The sequence below is a fragment of the Poecilia formosa genome, unplaced genomic scaffold (genome assembly GCF_000485575.1).
Source record: "Poecilia formosa unplaced genomic scaffold, Poecilia_formosa-5.1.2 Scaffold218, whole genome shotgun sequence".
Classification (NCBI taxonomy): Eukaryota; Metazoa; Chordata; class Actinopteri; order Cyprinodontiformes; family Poeciliidae; genus Poecilia; species Poecilia formosa.
Genome location: NW_006800157.1, coordinates 1,050,747 through 1,064,462, shown reverse-complemented (window position 1 = coordinate 1,064,462; position 13,716 = coordinate 1,050,747). Strand labels below are relative to the sequence as shown.

At 40.0% G+C, this 13,716-nt stretch overlaps 1 protein-coding gene across 7 annotated transcripts in view; it reads left to right on the top strand.

The window, feature by feature from the left end:
- The first annotated feature begins 989 nt into the window (after window positions 1–989).
- Window positions 990–13,716, top strand: part of LOC103149158 (zinc finger protein 638-like) — a 22,400-nt gene continuing 9,673 nt past the window's right edge. For 2 of the 7 annotated variants that reach the window (XM_016679715.1, XM_016679716.1), the window contains exons 1-16: window positions 2,778–3,454; window positions 3,719–5,948; window positions 6,635–6,696; window positions 8,023–8,058; window positions 8,165–8,365; window positions 8,484–8,674; window positions 9,329–9,468; window positions 9,755–9,877; window positions 10,137–10,232; window positions 10,375–10,427; window positions 10,511–10,713; window positions 11,527–11,652; window positions 11,728–11,765; window positions 11,836–11,976; window positions 12,203–12,328; window positions 12,739–12,777. In XM_016679715.1, the coding sequence (XP_016535201.1) occupies window positions 4,056–5,948; window positions 6,635–6,696; window positions 8,023–8,058; window positions 8,165–8,365; window positions 8,484–8,674; window positions 9,329–9,468; window positions 9,755–9,877; window positions 10,137–10,232; window positions 10,375–10,427; window positions 10,511–10,713; window positions 11,527–11,652; window positions 11,728–11,765; window positions 11,836–11,976; window positions 12,203–12,328; window positions 12,739–12,777 (3,468 nt within the window). In that variant the 5' untranslated portion in view covers window positions 2,778–3,454; window positions 3,719–4,055. Of the gene's footprint in view, window positions 1,090–2,776; window positions 3,455–3,718; window positions 5,949–6,634; window positions 6,697–8,022; window positions 8,059–8,164; window positions 8,366–8,483; window positions 8,675–9,328; window positions 9,469–9,754; window positions 9,878–10,136; window positions 10,233–10,374; window positions 10,428–10,510; window positions 10,714–11,526; window positions 11,653–11,727; window positions 11,766–11,835; window positions 11,977–12,202; window positions 12,329–12,738; window positions 12,778–13,716 lie in introns of those variants that run through there. The other 5 variants (XM_016679713.1, XM_016679712.1, XM_007568184.2 and 2 more) reach the window with 4 other exon arrangements.

Here is a 13,716-nt window from a genome sequence, read left to right as displayed (position 1 = left end):
CAGAACACCTGCAGCAGCGTTCTGGATCAAATCCAATTGATTTTTTTTAGGCAGACGCAAAGATAAACACGTTTATTTCTCTAACTGGGACATTCAGGCGGGAGAAGGCTGACGTTTTTTGTAATTATGCGTCTCTGAAGGTTCAGGTTGTTCATGCTGCCATCTTTAAATGGCTGTGAGTGACGGGGTAAAAACAACACAGCCTTCAGTTACATTTGGCCTGAATGCAGGACTTTTATTATGAGTTGCATCCAAGTGTGTAAAAATCTCAACCCACAACAATAAGATTCAACACCCACACTTGTTCTTATGTTGACATAAAAATACATTTATATTTCTCATTTTTTCTATTTTTTTTTTTTCATTGACATACCAAAAACAAAACACAAATTTGTCCTTTCTCATTTTAGTTGCAGGCTTTGTTAAAATATCAGTTGCTATTTCTGTTGTTGAAAAGTGACAGTTATTTTTCCATCACTGAGTGCTAATTATATGTCCAATGTCAATGTCTTTGCACCTTGGGCGATAAACTGGACTTTTAGAAAGATAAATTGTGCCTTGATTGAATGTGAATATTTTTAAGGACAAAGTACATTCCTTGTTGAAATTTGCTACACAAATAAACTTGACATGTAATAACTGAAGCTGTGTACTGACTCTTTACGATAGACAGAATATAATAAAATCATAAAGTTTGTGTCTGTTGTGTTTTGGCTTGTTCCTTCAGTGAAGACATTTTTATTCAAGTAATGGTATAAATACTAAATATTCAATCAAAAGTAAAAAAATAATTCAAACTACTAAAAGTGTTTTTGATTTTATTTTAGATGGGTTTTTTTAGATCAAATGTTTACAAAACTAAAATTGAACTCACTGAAGTTTTACAAATACTAAAAGCTTCAATAAGAAAAAATAATGAAAGTAACCGAAGACGTTATTTTTGTGAGGGATTTTTGAGCTAACGCTAACGGCTGTTTCCGGTTGACACTCCGGACCAGGAGGGGGCAGTAAAGACTTTTTTTGTTTTATTCATCGACACAATTCGAAGAAGAACTTAGACAAACGTTTGCAGAGAGTGAACAACTATTGGTATGTATACATCAAACGTTTATGTAACTTCGAAACCAGGCTCTGACATTTAAATGTAGCTTGCTCTCCGTGTTCCTCAACCTTGTTGTTCCGGTTTTTACCGGTCTGTGAACGAACCGCAGGATGCTAACGTTAGCTCCTGCTAGGATCCATAAAACTGAAAGCAGCTGTTGTGAATGAACCTCCATCCGTAGATTACACAGAATCAGCTCTGTTTTGGGATTGAATCGTGTTGTTAACCTGAGTTTAACAGTCCGGTGCTTTCCATTGTTTTGAGATGTGCAAATCCGCTGAAGATTTAACTGTTAAAGTCTGGAGGTAGCTGAACTTTGGGATAAAGGCAGCTAAGCTGATTCGGTTAAATTAAAATGATCAGTCATACACTGGCCTAAATGTGGTGATTTTCTGGTTTTAACTCTCTGAAGCTTTGAATGTGTTGGTAAAAATGTAAGCTTTGACCACTTGATAGCCCTTTTAAGCAGATAGAGGGTTTCATGGGGTTGAAAAACACCAAACAATGTTTGCTTCAGGGAATGAATGCAAAAATGCACACCACAAATATTAACACTTCTTTTTAATTGTTCAGTACAATTGAAGATTGTTGCAATGTGATCTGGACATGTATCTTTAACATGCTTAGTTGCTTTGAGCTGGTTTGGTGAAGCATAATTTCCAGTTTTTGAGGTTGGTTGGTTGTTGCGCTGATGTATTTCTGTTTATACTGGGTTTAGCCGTGTCTGCTGCAGAATTGCTCTTTTTTACTTTGGCTTTGTATCATCTTTTATTTGTAGATACTGTAAAATTTACTTTATGATCTATTCAATCTAAATGACAACTTTTGTAACAAACTTTGCACTAGGGATATTTTTTGCAAATAAAGAATGAAGCTCATTTTGACCGTTTCTCGGCCAAACTTCTCTCTATTGAAGGGTTTCTGAGGGCTAGCTGCAGCTAATGGTGTCTTTATTTAAAGCAACTTGATGTTTTCTATGATTAAACATAGAGCGAGTCAATTTTTACACGTTTTTTTTCCTGAAATATGAAAACAGTTAGTCATGGCTTGGCTCTTTTGAGTCATATGGCCACTGCAAGAGTTAGCATGTCTGTTAGCATAATAAACAATGTGCTGCAAGGCTCACTGCAGGGACGGAGATAAAAGTTGTAACATTTAAATAAAGAAACATGCCCACTTGGAAACTACTGATAAATTTAAGAAACATTTCAGTTAACACCCTGCACCACTGAGGATGTTTCTTTAAGCCTTTTAAAAAAAAGTTCTGCTGTTGTTTGGCCAACAACAACCTCAAGTTTCGTCTCACAGTTAAAGACTGCATTAGGTTCTTTGCCCGTTAACAATCCATCATAAAAACATGAATTTCAAACAAAAAGAAAATCATCCTCTTTGCTTTTTTAAAGTGTTGTTACTGCTTGCAATATTATATTGATATTTGGGTATTTAGCATGTTTTATGTTTCTACAATATTGTTGGTGTGTTTTAACCTACATGGATGCTTCAGAGTTACTTATAAAATAATCAAACACTGCTTCTGTATCTTAATCTATGAATTTCTGTTCCAACCAGCTTCTGTTCTTGGTATAAATACACTCAAATTTACCCAAAATGGAGATTTATTATTTTAGTAGTAGACTAAGTAATTATAGTTTTGTCATGTTTCACATTTTCTTCCATTTTTGTGGTATTTTCCTGAAACCATAAGGTACTTGGTGTTGCAGCAGGAAGCTCCTGGCACACAAACCCCTCTGAGGTTTTTGTATGTGGAGTTTGCATGTTTTTCTTCCAGCTTTCGCCCAGAGTCCAGCAGACATGTAAGGTTACCCGGATACTCTAAATTGCTCTTAAGATGTGTGTCCGACTGTACCTTCGGTTCTCCTGTGTCCTGATGACCTGGCATGTTGGTACGCCGCCTCTCATCCATTGACTACAGAAGTTGGCACCGACCCACCGCAGCTCTGCCATGGATTAGATGGAGCACGAAATCTTGTTGTTTCTGTTTAACATTATCCTGCTGTAGATTTTCCCATTCCTGGTTATGAGATTTGCCATGTTGTGTCAAACTTTTCTGTATTTGTTATTGCTTGAATGGTTTGCAGCGGTGATTTTGTTTTTAATGTGACGAAGCTGAAGTACTCCCCAGGAAGGTCCTGTTTCTCGCTTCAGAGCATCGGTGACCCTTTTCCAGTAAAATGGTCGTCTCTTGAATATGTAAGGTACTAGTAATGGTCGTGAATATCTCTTAAAGCAGATTGTTCATCGCCTTTCTCCAGACTCAAGTTGAACGTCGTACGGTGAAGCACAGGGGTCCGAAACTTTCAGCATCTCTGTTGCACCACAGAAGAAGCTGAAGTGAGTTTAAAGAGGATGTGAATCCACAGCAAGCTACCTTTTTGAATCTCTTCAATGATTCATGTTTTTTGTCTTAATAAAGTTTGGTTTAGAGTTGTTTGAAGTTTGTCTTCCAATATCACCTATTCAGTTGATATTCTTTGCGCTTGTTCCTCATTTTTAGTTATGTAAGAAAAAGATCATATGTCTTTACCTGTTCTGACCTTGGTTTCTCTCTTTTTACCAGCCCTGTGATGTTTCACCCTCTTTGTTCTCTCTCGCCAGTAAAAGACCTGAACTTCTGAATGTTGGGAAGAATGTGAAGCTGCTGAGACCTCAACGCTCGCCAGGCGATTGCTGATACCTGTGGAAGAGCCTGCTCTGCTCCACGACCTGCTTTGTCTTCAGCTACTGTTTTTGGACTGTTGTAATCTCTTCTGCAGAAGTTCGGCTTCCACCATTTCATCCTAGGCGTTGAGTCATATGGCAACAGTGACACAGATTACCAATGAGCTGTTGGTGTCAGTGTCACAACTGGTACCGTAATTGTTAAGAACCTGACGTCCGCACCATCCTTCCCTGTGGTGTTCAGCACCTTCACTTCTGGAGAATTGGTAAAGCCATGTCATTTCCACCGTATAATCCCTATTCATCCAGAAATCAAAATCCCATCCAACGACTGACCGATCATCCAGTCTTTAGTGAACGATCGAACATGGACCACTGGACGGCACGGCACCGTATGGAACCTGATTCGGACTTTATCTCTTCTCCATCATTTTCTGGAGCTGGTAACATTTCAGGAAGAACTATCCCTCAAATGTCAGAGCTGCCGATGACGTACAGGCCTGAACAGAGGATGGCCAGGTCAGAAAGGGACCTGGAAAGATCACTTGTTGGCAGAACCAGAGAAGAATTGGTGCCGCCGCGTGTAAGCCATGGTTCTCGCTTCTTCTCCACTCAAAGAGACGAGTTTCCTTCCACCAGTGTAGCGTCATATGGTGATGCAGGCAGAGATAGGGAGCCGCAGGATGAAGATGACAACAGCTCCTTGAGCTGGTTGCAGATCTTGAAAAAGCCCACAGGGGATACTCCTGTGAAATTTAATTCGCCAGCTTCATCCGACTATCCCAGCAGCAGTGATGTTAGGTTTTTTGCATCCAGTGAGAAACGGCAGAGTAACCAATCTGTGTCCGGTTCCAGACGTTATGAAGACCCAACTCCAAGCGAACCAGTGCGTCCTGACGAGCCTTCTCAGTCGCAGTATACTCCAGAGCTTGCCGCCGTCCTTCTTGAACAATTTGGACTTGAAAAAGAGGACTTGGAATATCTCCTGATGTTCCCTGAAGATCAGATAAACTCTGATAATCTAGCTCTGATCTTGAAGCAGATTCGCCTCATGAAGGAGAAGAGAGCTTCGACATCGCCCGACTCTGATCCCGAACCCTCCACAAGCTTCTGTGAACCAGAGACGCACAGCAGCCCCGAAGTGCCAGAGATATATGAGGACGATATCTCTAGGATTTTTAAACCTGCCAAAGTGATTGACTATGGACATACTGGGAGCTACACTGTGGTTGATGAAATTAAAAACACCAGTAAAGTCACCAGTGGTGGGACTAAAAGCGTGCCTGATGCTTACAGCAGCACCAGTTACAAAGAACCGTTCAAACAAAGTACGTCAGAGGTTCCTTTACCTGGCCTGACAGTTTCTCTTACTAGTTTCGCCTCAGTGAGGAGTTCTGTGACTCCCCAAAGCAGCAACCTACCCAAGCTGCCACAAACTCAACCAAACCAGGCTCCTCAAAAGGTCCACATCCCTTTCATTTCCCCAGAAGACGACAAAGATCCACCTAAAAAGCCAGTGGCCCACCGAACCCAGGCTCCAGAGAAATTCACCCCCACCTTTGTTCCTCCAAAGGCAGAAGCAGATCCACCCAAACCTCTACAGAGTCAACCAGCCCAGGCACCTGGGATGTCCTTCACTCCCCTTGTTCTGCTAAAGAAAAATGCAGAAACAAGGAAAAGACCAAGGTTTTCCAGTGCCAACCTCCTGAAAGACTGTTCTCCTCAGGGGGAGGAGCAAGATTCAAAGTCTGGTACTTCTTCAAGTGAAGGCGGCAAAGTTGGTTGTAAGCAAGATAATCGTACTGATAAGCCTCACAAAACTCAAGAGCAACAGCCAGAGGTTTTCAAAGAGCAGAGGAAGGAGAAGCTAGCAAACGTTCAGCAAAGCAAAGCTGCAACGGATCAGACGAAGCCACAGGCGAAGGAGCAAACTAAACCGCCTGAGGAGTCGCGTCCGTTTGTCTCCAGGTCTCTCACCACTCCTCCAAACACTGAAGCAAAGAAGCATTACAGTTCGTCAAAGTCCGTGTACAGCAGCTCCACTCCAAAGGTAGCGATTTTCAGGGGTCTGCCGTCGAGGTCGATGATCAGCGACTATGCGTGTGCTGCACCGCCAGCCTTCCCACATCGGTGCACTCTGTGTGACAGAAAATTTGAGACCATGAAGGTAAGTGTAGCAGGGTGTTCATTATTCTTACATTAGTTTATTTGTTCAATATTGGAGAGAACTTGTGTACAGTCACTTTAAATAATTAAAATAACGTGAAAATTTAAGTCTGTAATTCTTGGGATTTTGCTTGTAAATCCAGTGTTTAGGGTTGAAGTGGACTTTTGTGACTTTTCCTCCAATTTCTGCAGTACACCAGTGTCCGGTTCTCCATTTCCCTCTTCTTCCTGCCCTTGACTCGCATTGTAGTTGTCCCAGGTTCTGTGTTGTGATCTGTCCTGATCCAAACCTGCCTGGAAAGCCGTTACCAAACGCTGAGAAGACACAGAACCGAGGATGGCAGCATCAGACCTGACCAGAGCCCAAGAAGACTGTTTTTATCTCCTGTGTGACTTCTGTGTTTCCTGGTTTTAATTATAAAGATTTCTTAATTATTAAGCCAATTTGTCGGGTGTAATTTTTAATGAACTGTTGTTTACACAATGCCTACTTAATCAAATATGTATTAAAATTGTAAACGGTGGGAAACAATGCGATAATAACAGTAGAAGTCAACATCTTCAAAGTTTAATAAAAATGTGTGTGTTGGGTTCAGTGTTGGGAGGGGAAAAAGACATTTTAGTTTACTTTTTAAAGCTTGTTGGTTGTGAAACTCCTTCCTAACTTTTCTTTGCTTTGACAACCAGCATTGGCTTTTCCACCACGATTCCACCGTTCACCATGAGAACCGCAAGCTCCTTCGGAAACAGTCAGTATTTTCCTTTCAATATACGTTTTCATTGTCATCTCTGATGTCGAGTTATTTCAAATGGTCACGGGTTTTCTGCTTATAGTTTGATATTGGATGCATTGAATTGTTGGTATGTTTTGTGTTTCATTATCTTGTGGTGCACAAGACAAAGACTTAGCACAGTTAGCGCTCTTGCTAACTGTGAAAATGCTTAGACTCCCCATAAATAAATTTTGCTGTACAAATTCCGAAGCACTAATTTACTTGGCCGTTTTGTAATTGTTTCAGTTGAATAAAGTTCAACATTTGTGTTGAATTTTTCGTTGTTATTCAAGTAGTTATGCGTTTACATTCATGCTCTTATTTTGAAGTGGTAAACTACGTAACAGTTCTGTTTCCTCTCCTCGTTCTCTCACTTTTTGACCAAAATAACTATTTTAAACATGAAACGCGCCAACAAAATAAAACATGAACAATAGAGAACAACCTACAAAAACACCTAAATACGATGTATAAAGACATTATAGAACCTAAAAGTCATAATGTAAAAGTTAAATTTGGGGTTGTAGTCTTAATGGGACAGATGTATTGAGTTCAAGTTGGGACTTTAGCATTAGCTTCTGCTAAATACATTTGGTGTAGCGCATTTTCAGCGCTTTAAGGGTTATAGCATCTTTTTAGCTAGCTGTTCCCACCACTGCTCCAATCTTTAAACATAGTTTGAATCATATCTAATCTTTTAAAACTAGATTTGTTGTGGGTGTGGTTCTAAGCTGCCTGATAAACTTACCGTTGTATTAAATGCCCTTTAGTCCAAGACATATTGATATGTAGCTACTGTCTAGTACTAGACATGAAACCTGGTGTTTTCTGCAATAATTGTTGGTAATTTCTGTCCAGGTCAGCACTGGACTGTGCTGTGGGAACTTTAGGATGATTTAAAGAGAGAAATATTGATTAATGATGTTTGTTGACTTTCATCTGTGAGGTTTAGAGAACCCTCTGTTTGTGTGACATGTTTCAGCTTTTATATCAACCTCTCCTTTTTTAATTCATGTGTGAAGAGAACAAAATATAGAAAAAATAATTTCCCTGTAACTGTCTTTTCAATATGCAGGCGATATTTTGGTTTTCATTGAGAAATTAGTAGTGGAGTAAAGTTAGCTTGACTACACTTGATGAAGGAAGTTTGACTTTGAGTTTAAGTGCAACAAGGAGTCAAAAAGCTGTGCTTTTTGTTTTTGTTGTGCATTTTTAAAAAATATTTTATGAATGCCTCTCACTTGTGCAGATACACTTCCTTTGCCAAATTATGACCCGTTTCCTGTTGTTTCATTATTACAGATATCCAGACTGGGATGGTGTGATACAAGACAGGAGGTAATATATTTATATATATTTTCCAAATGAAACCACATCCATTTAAACTGAGAAGAAGCAATGTTTATAAGTTTTCTGTTATTCTCTCTTGTTGCTGCCTTTGTAGAGTTTCAGATAAAAGACCCACAACCCAGCAGAGGAGTCGTTCTCGTTCCCACAGCTCCCACCGCCGCTCGCGCTCTGGCTCACGCAGCCCACAGCGCAGCTGCAAGAAGGGAAAAAAGGACAGCAGCAGCTCCCGTTCCCGCTCACGGAGCCCTCAGCGTCACCATGACTACAAGAGAAAGAAGAAACACTGGAATGACAGGTACACTTAAGAGATTTAGAAAGTTTAAAACCGCTGCATTTTTCTGAAAGCATTCTAAAAGTTCTCAAAAAGTTTCCATAAAAATCACATCAAGTTTTTTAATGCAAACTTTGATCAGGTCCCGGTCTCGTTCCTCAAGTCCTCGGTACAAGTCCCGCTCGACCCACCACTACCATTCACGATCGAGGAGCCGCGAGAGAGAACAGAGAAAGAGAAGAGAGAGACGATCGTCGTCGGAAAGGTCGACACCTGAACGGAGGAGGTCGACCAGCGCAGAGAGACTGGCGAAGAGACTGCTGGAAGCTTCAGGTTTGAGAAATATTTTATAATCGACAGTTAAAAAAAAAAAAAAATTAAATGGTTACTCCAATTTCAAACTGAGAACAAGAATAAATATATGCTCCATCAGGCCTGATTTAGTTTCCCAGACCTGACCAAATCATTAAATGTCTTCAGTGTGTGGAGTTGGGGTGAAGGATGCGTTTTTGACTCAGCCGTTTAGGGTTCAATTTCTTACCCCGCCCAAGAAAGCAAATCTTTTTTGAATTAGAAACACTTAACAGAAACAGAGTCACATCATCAGCCTAATAGGAGATGATGTAGAAGAAACTCGCTGTCAGTATGTAAGATTATCTTATGTTAGGAAGAGACTCACATCATCAGCATAAAGGGTTATTTTGTTTTGGAAAGAGACTCGCATTATAACCATATCAGGTTCTGTTGCACTACAAATATCAGAGTATAATAGTGTCTTGTATTATAAAGTGACTCCCATCATCAGGTTATTGAGTTATTTTGTTTTATGACGCAACTGACATTATTAGCATGGAAGGTTATGTCGATGAAATGCCTGTGTAGTACTGTGCCATGTTTTTACAGGGGTTTTTTTTTGCCTTTAATCACCTCTAACTGACTGATTGTAGTAAACCTACCAACCCAGTGATTCTGCTGATCCTTTTCTAGGCGTCCAGTCTCTGTCAAAGCAATCGGACTTGGAGGCGGTGGTGAAATCTATGACCCCTGCCTTGTTGGCTGAACTCAAAAAGCAGAAGACGACATCGTCATCGTTTTCTGTTACAAGGCCTAGTCCCCGGGAAACTGAGGCAAGTAATTAAGAAATGGAAATAAAACTGTGGAAAAGGAGAAAACACAAATCAGTTGATGCTGATCACATCAATATAAGTTTTCTTTAATAATATTAAGGTCTCTGTTTATACGTCCTCTTTTCTCTTTGTTTTTCCAATCAGTTTTACTCATTAATTTACGCATCTTCTGCTTACAAAAACATTCAAACATCTGAAAGAAAACCCAGAATACGATTTCTCGCGACACAAAAACTAAAATCTGCCTCTCTAAATGTTTTCTGTTTGGTTTCTGTCTGCTCTGCAGGACGAGCCGAACACGGTGAAGCTCAGAGGGATCTTCAGCAATCACTCGTACAACGACGTGTGGAACGCCATGGAGTCGTTTGGGAAGGTCGAGTCAATTGTGCTGTACAGATCCAGACACGAGGTACGTCCCATTAAAAACGGTCAACAAATAATTCTGCTCCACCACGCCCCCTGGTGGTGGACATGACTGTATCTCTTAAATATTAACTGCCTAAAGAAAAAACTAAACTGATAGAACTTATGGTTTACAGAAAACCAGCATAGCTGGCTACGACATGAAAACTGACTTTTGAAGAATTAAATAAAATGCTTAAAATTTACCAAAATAAACAGCTAGAGGGACAAACGTCCTAAAATGTGTGTCTGTTGTGCACATGCAGGCTACCGTCATTTTCCAGGAGGAAGAGGATGCAGAGGTTCTTCGCAGCATGGAGAGCTTCGACTTTAAAGGAGGCACCATCACCGTCGTCACTGACGTGAGTCCAAAGTTCATGGGTTTTTAATTTATCCTTCACGAAACACTGAAAATGTTCAAGAAACACCACAAATACCAGCTTCCAAGTGAATAAAAACTGAATTTACATCTGAAATGTTGTACTAACGGTTGTGTATTTACAGGACTGTGTTTTCATACCTCCTGGTTCCACGTCTGCTAAACAACAGAAGAAATCGTGAGTTATATTTTAATCGTTTCGATTCTTTCCGTTTCTTCTCGTTGAACTTTAAACCTTTGCCGTTTTCTCCGCCGACTCAGTTGGCCTGCAGACGAAGCGGCTAAAGCAGAAACGTCTTCAGCTGCAAAGAAACGTAAAACGGAGGGAGACGGATCAGGAGGTCAAACCAAAAAACCTGCAGCAGCTCCTGAGGAGCCGGACGAGACGCCCGATGCCGTAAAACCTAAAACCGATCAGGAAGACGTTCCTGCACAAGAAGAACGTCGTCAGGATGCAGAAGAAGGTAAATATTTTACCTTTACACTCATATTTCATTTAAACGCTCCAGTGATGCACAACATATCGGCTCCATCGTTGGCATTATTATCATTTTTTAACGTATTGGTTTGATAAATAAACCTGGACTGATATTTATTTTTATCTGTTTGTTTTTTTTTACCAAAGGTGTTGAAACATTAGTGGAATGTAAATAATATCAGTAAATGTTGCTCATCAGCCATAACAGCAATATTAATACCTGAAACTGTGTATTTTATTTGAAAACAAGTAATAATCAATTAATGTCTTCAGCTGATTGCGTCTCAATTCACACTAAACTTTTATTGTTTAAACATAAATTGTTTTCAGTTACTGAAGTTAACTGCCTCATAAATGATTATTTTTATGGTTATTATTGCTGGTTATTATGATGAGCCACCATCATGTTTGCACCATCACGGTGCAAACATGATGGTGGCTCAACTGTTTGTTTTCCGTTGAGCTTCTTGACGACCAAAATGTTTATATTTTTTAATATTTGGTTTTGATGCTAAGATATTTAGAAAAGTTGCTGAGCGGATCATCAGTTATTTGTGGGAAAATGAATAATTTAAATAACTCTTCATGTTGCTGGTATAAATCCCTGCATGTGTCTTGATTTTCTGTTTGGCATTTTAGCTCAGAAAAACTAATTTCAACATCGTAAACAAATAATGAACCAATAATAAATAATCTGGTGGAGAAGATGGTGGATTTTCCGTTAGTTCATTAATGTCTTTATAGGACTGTAACTTAGGAGATATTCCTGATCGGGACTCGTTAATGTCGCCTCTTCCAGACTCTGAGGTGAAGCTGGAGTCGGAACCGGCTGAAGTGGATCCAGGTGACGATTATCAGCTGGACCCGGAAACCTCCCTGACAGTGGGGGATCGGCTGCAGTCGCTGCTGCCGACAGAAACTTTCAGTAAGAAACGCAGAGTGTCGTTTTGCCTCTGAATCGTGACCTCCAGCTTTAACTGCTGTTCTCTTTTGCTTTCAGAGTGTTTTACAGACGAAGAAGTAAAATCGATGACAGAAGTGAGTCGCCTCCGTTTTTCACACAGTTTAATAGGTTTTCTTTGATCTCAGCTGCTTTCTTCTCCTTTAGCTTCCTGAGGTGTTTCTGATCAGCAACCTCCCAGATGTCGAAGCCTGCAGCTACACGGAGGAGGAGCTGACCGAGCAGCTCGCTCCGTTTGGGTTCAAACACAAAGTCGACACCATTTACTGCCTTCCCCAGTCCGGCCTGGTGAGCTCCAGATTTACCACCAGCCTGTCGGTTTCTTATATTTTTTACTTTGTAGAGGTGCTTGATATTCTAACCCAAGTTTTCAAACCCTGAAAATGTTTCGATCTTTAAACAAATTTTAATACCAAACGAAAACATCAGATGAATTTGAAGCGTAAAAGGAGCAAATCTTTTGTGTTTCTGCAGGTTTATAAATCCTGATGTTGTCGTTTAATTTTCCCATCAGGCTTTGGGCGTCATGCCGAGCGGCGAAGATCTTCGTAACCTCCTGACGGAGACGTGTGGCGGCGTTGCCTTTAGGGGGCAGCAGATCTGCATCAGGCCTGTTCGTGGCAGCTTCCCAATGACGCCTGTCAGCATCAGATCCTCATGTTTTTATTTAACATATTTACATTAATAAACGTCAACAGGCTGGTTTCTGTTACCAGGTTCATGTTGGGCAGAAATGTTGTTTCTAGGTTTTACGAACAAATGATTCCAAAGTTTCAAAGACTTGTGAGTTAAAAACACTGAATTTAACTGAATAGTTTGTATTTACAGAGTTTCTGTTGTTTACTGGAACCAAACGGCTAACGGTGCTTTTAGTTTTTAACATTTGTTTGTAACTGTTGCTGATCTATAAAAGTGAAAGAAGAAGTTTTCCAACCTGGCGACCGTTTTTTTTTAAATCTACTTAACATTGACTAAAGTAGAAGTTATTTCTTTTGTTCTCGTTTCAGTTTTATTGTCTGTTCATTTTATCGGCTCTTGTTTCTGTTCCAGTTCCAGTTTTATTCGGCTCTGATGAAACGGATTCGCTGTGTAAGTGAACACACAGCCACACACTCCGCTTTAACCCGCCAGTGTTGGTAGAGTCACATTTTATGCATCATTGGAAAACATTGAAACCTCAGAGAGGCTTCAGGTTCCAGTGATGTTTGCAGAGCAAGGATACAGTCGTAACTGTAGACGGATGGTTCTGTTAAAAGGCTCGTTTTTTAGCCAGGCTGCGATTATCTTTATAATTAAGAGAGTAAAATCGTAATATGACAAGAATACAGACGTAATATTAGGAGAATAAAGTAGCAATTTTATGAGAACTCGCATGAAAAATAGCAAAATATTAAAATATGGAATAAATCTTAAATCTGAGATTTTATTTTTAACATCCCAGATTACGTTCCTAGTTCACAGGCAGGGCTGGACAAACGCATCACAATATAATGGTCTCATATCTGTTCATATCAATAATTATTGATCAGTTTCTTTAAATCATGGCCAGACTAAGTTTATCCAGTTTTTTCTCCTCTCTGTTCTTCTTATTTTTAACCAGTTATGAGCAAAACCTTAAACTGCTGCTGCGGCTGTTACTTAACATGTTGTTGCTAGGTAACCAGGAGTTGCTCTACAAGGCGTTGCTAGGTAACCAGGAGTTGCTCTACAAGGCGTTGCTAGGTAACCAAAAAGGGAGTCAGTTGATTTCAACACTTCTTTTCCGGCTAAGAGCTTTAGTGAAGCTTTTCCTCTGCGTGTTTTGGTTCTGGATCAAAGTTCAGTGAATAATGTTGAATATTCAATTGATCTATTTATTGATCTATTGTTCAGCTCCATCTATACAAGGTCCTCTCTTGGGGAGTGTGGTGGGGTTTTTTTTTCTGAAACATTCCAGTCACTTCCCTGGATTTCCTCACGTATTTTGACTTTTAAAACAACTCGAGCCTTCCGAGCCTCCGATTGTTCAAATCAGTCAAATTCCATCTA